Raw genomic sequence first — 3,071 nt, forward strand, 5'->3', positions numbered from 1 at the left:
TGTAAGTAATTTTGCTTACCCCCCCAAAAATAAAAATATAATAAATATATATATATATATATATATATATATATATATAATATATATATATATATATATATATATCTATATATATATATAGATATATATATAGATATAGATATATATATATATATATATAAATATATATATATATATATATATATATATATATATATACTATAATTTTTTTTATACGTAATATATATATTCTTATTCCTTCGATTTAAAAATGGTACCGACTACATAAATAAAGGAATGCAGGTGACACTTCTCTTTTCGCATACAATGAAATGTCCTTATATTATTTTATCATGCACACATTCAGATATATAAACTAATAATAAATAAAACTAAATATAAAATAAATGCAGAATACTCACTCGTAATCCTGACCTCTTCGTTCTATTCTTGTTTTCTCCCTCCTCCATGAAGAGGTCTTGCATTTTTTTTTTCCACTCGACATGACGATGGTACAGGTGGAGGAGGGAGACGCGCGCCCTTACTGCTGATGGACCCGGCGGCCCCGTGCGCCCTCCGCTGTCGGTTTAGGGGGCGCGCTCCAATACATGACCTTAGTGTGATACTTTCGGGTCACACTCCCCTATCCTGCAAAGAGCAACTTTGCAGAGACGCAGAAGAACCGGTGTCTCTCCTTCTGCCATTCATATGGCACACCCGGCACCGGGGTTTGTTTCTGCTTCGCCCTTCTAAGGTGCCTCCAGTATGTGTTCCCTGGCTGCAGCCGAAACACGCAGGGTCCAACTACCCTACGAGAAGCGTGATGGCGGGGGGCCGCAGCAAGAGGGGCGTCGTCAGCAGGGGCGTCGTCAGCAGGGGCGGCGACAGCAGGGGTGTCGTCAGCAGGGGCGGCGACAGCAGGGCGTCGGTCAGCAGGGGGGGGGGCGGCGGCAGCAGGGGCGGCGGCTCAGGCAGTGGGGGTGGCGGCAGCAGGGGCTCGTCATCAGCGGGCGGTCGTCAGCAGGGGCGTCGTCAGCAGGGACGGCGGCAGCAGGGGGTGGGCGGCGGCAGGTCGGCGCCCAGTTGGCCCTCCGGCCCTATCTGCCCTTTCCTCTAGGGGCAGATCTGCAGCTCGGGGCAGGGGGTCAGTTATGGAAGGCCACTCATCGGGATCGAAGTTAATGAGGGCATTCCGGCTACCTCTAGGAACTGTGCGTGGGTCAACCTCGGAAGATTTGTCACCAAGCCGGTACCCACAGTACAGTATGTAGGCATTTTGGAGGGCCAAACTGAAGGATGTATTTGAGAGCTTCTGTGTCCCACCTTCCTGGTTCTCCTGGCGAAGGGATAGTACTGGATGAGCCTGATCAAAGAGATCAACTCCTCCCATGTGCCTGTTGTAGTGCCCACCAATGACAGTAGCCGCTCGGTACGAAACTCCTCAAACACAACTCGCCCTCCCGTTCTACGTGTCTTCTTCCGCTGTACGATCTCTTCCTTGGATGGGTTCATGACTCGTCGTAACCATGGGGACAGTCGGACACCCTTCCAACAGATGACTTAGACAGTGCCCTTCCGCCGCCACTCTGTCTCTCCTCTTGCCAGGTGTTGCGGATGACTAGCGAACCTCTTGAGGACATTCGGGGCCCCACGCACCACCGAAGGGTACCACTGAACGTGAACACCTGCTTCATACAGTTTCCTGGGCCAGAGATACCAGTTATAATAATTATCCATAAACAGGTGGATATCCCTGGTTACGGAAACGGTCCCACAAGGTTGAATACAGTGTCACGCAGCGTGGAGAATACCCCGGTATACACTGAAAAGTCCACAACGTATCCAGTGTTGGCCTCGGTAATGAGAAAGAAAAATTTTTTTTTCACACCATATTTCTTTGCTTCTTGGGGGTTATACACTTTTTATACTAAGACGTCCTTTGTAAGGCATCATCCCCTTCATCCAAAGACAGGTTCTTTCCAGGAATCACGAGATTACTACACCGCTCACGGATATAATCCAACATGTACGCACTAAAATGAGTCGATCACTGTTATTCCGGGGTATGGCCTTCGTTGAGGCGTTGAAAGTACCTGTCCATCGCCAGGAAATTTATCACGGGACATAACGGCCAGGCACATTCGGCATATATAAAAAATAACTTCTCTTTCCAAATATTGCCTGACGTCGATAGCAGGTGTCAAACCAAAATAAATGTGGAGCCCCAAAAAAAATGTGCCATGTCAATGAGGTTGCAACCCTCCGAAAATAAGGACCGCCAGGAATCGACAAGGTCGTCTTCAGCTCATATCGGTCAGTACCTAGCGTAGTCCACCGTCTCGTGTACCAGGTTATTCCAGCAATTCCCGCGTCAGGGAAAAGCTGGATGAATCCCAAAACAGTCAGGGGTACTGGTACGGTCATCCCAGGGGTTGCCGTGAATGGGGTGTTCATGTTAGGAGGGGTGGGGTCCTCCGTCCACCCCTCGTCACTCTCCGACGACCGACCTTCACCTTTGGCTGGCGCGACGAGCCGACCTTCTACGTGCCCGTGCGCGCGCAACGCGCACAGGGTGCTGGGCACGATGCACACTACCCCCACCCCCCCCCGTTGGCCCCATCACCCTCACTTAGGCCCTCCAATTTCTGTATCGTCCTCTGCGAAAAATAAAACTTTGAGCCCGTATCCCCACCCTCCCCCTCCCCCTCCCCCTCCCCCAGATCCCCCTCGTATGCACTGGAATTCGAGCTCACTTTCGGGATGTGGAGCAATCGAACGGAATTCATTGGGGGCAAATATTCATCCTCACTTTCATCGGAGTGATGTCCTCATCACTCGATGACCATTGGCCGCCAGTCAAAATGAGGACTTGCGACATGTTCCGATCAAGCTCGAAAGATATTTCGTCTATGTCCCTTGGTTGGAGCCTCCCAAATGCCTACGAATGCCCTGAAGGACGCCCACATGCTTTCTAGGGGTAACCAAAGGCAAACGATGTGTTTCCCGAAAACACTTCAGCCACACTGGCCGCACAGAACGGCCTTGAGGCGGGGCGGGGTCATGCTGGGTGCTTGGCCCCCTCGCCAGCATCC

General features: G+C 50.2%; 1 protein-coding gene across 1 annotated transcript; it reads left to right on the plus strand.

Moving 5' to 3' along the window:
• The first annotated feature begins 802 nt into the window (after positions 1-802).
• LOC135220650 (rRNA 2'-O-methyltransferase fibrillarin-like) lies at positions 803-1,096 on the plus strand. The gene has a single exon (XM_064257987.1). It carries the CDS (start codon positions 803-805, stop codon positions 1,094-1,096), a length of 294 nt encoding a protein of 97 aa, XP_064114057.1.
• The last annotated feature ends 1,975 nt before the right edge of the window (positions 1,097-3,071 follow it).

This window comes from Macrobrachium nipponense, chromosome 20 (assembly GCF_015104395.2).
Source record: "Macrobrachium nipponense isolate FS-2020 chromosome 20, ASM1510439v2, whole genome shotgun sequence".
In the NCBI taxonomy this organism is placed as follows: Eukaryota; Metazoa; Arthropoda; class Malacostraca; order Decapoda; family Palaemonidae; genus Macrobrachium; species Macrobrachium nipponense.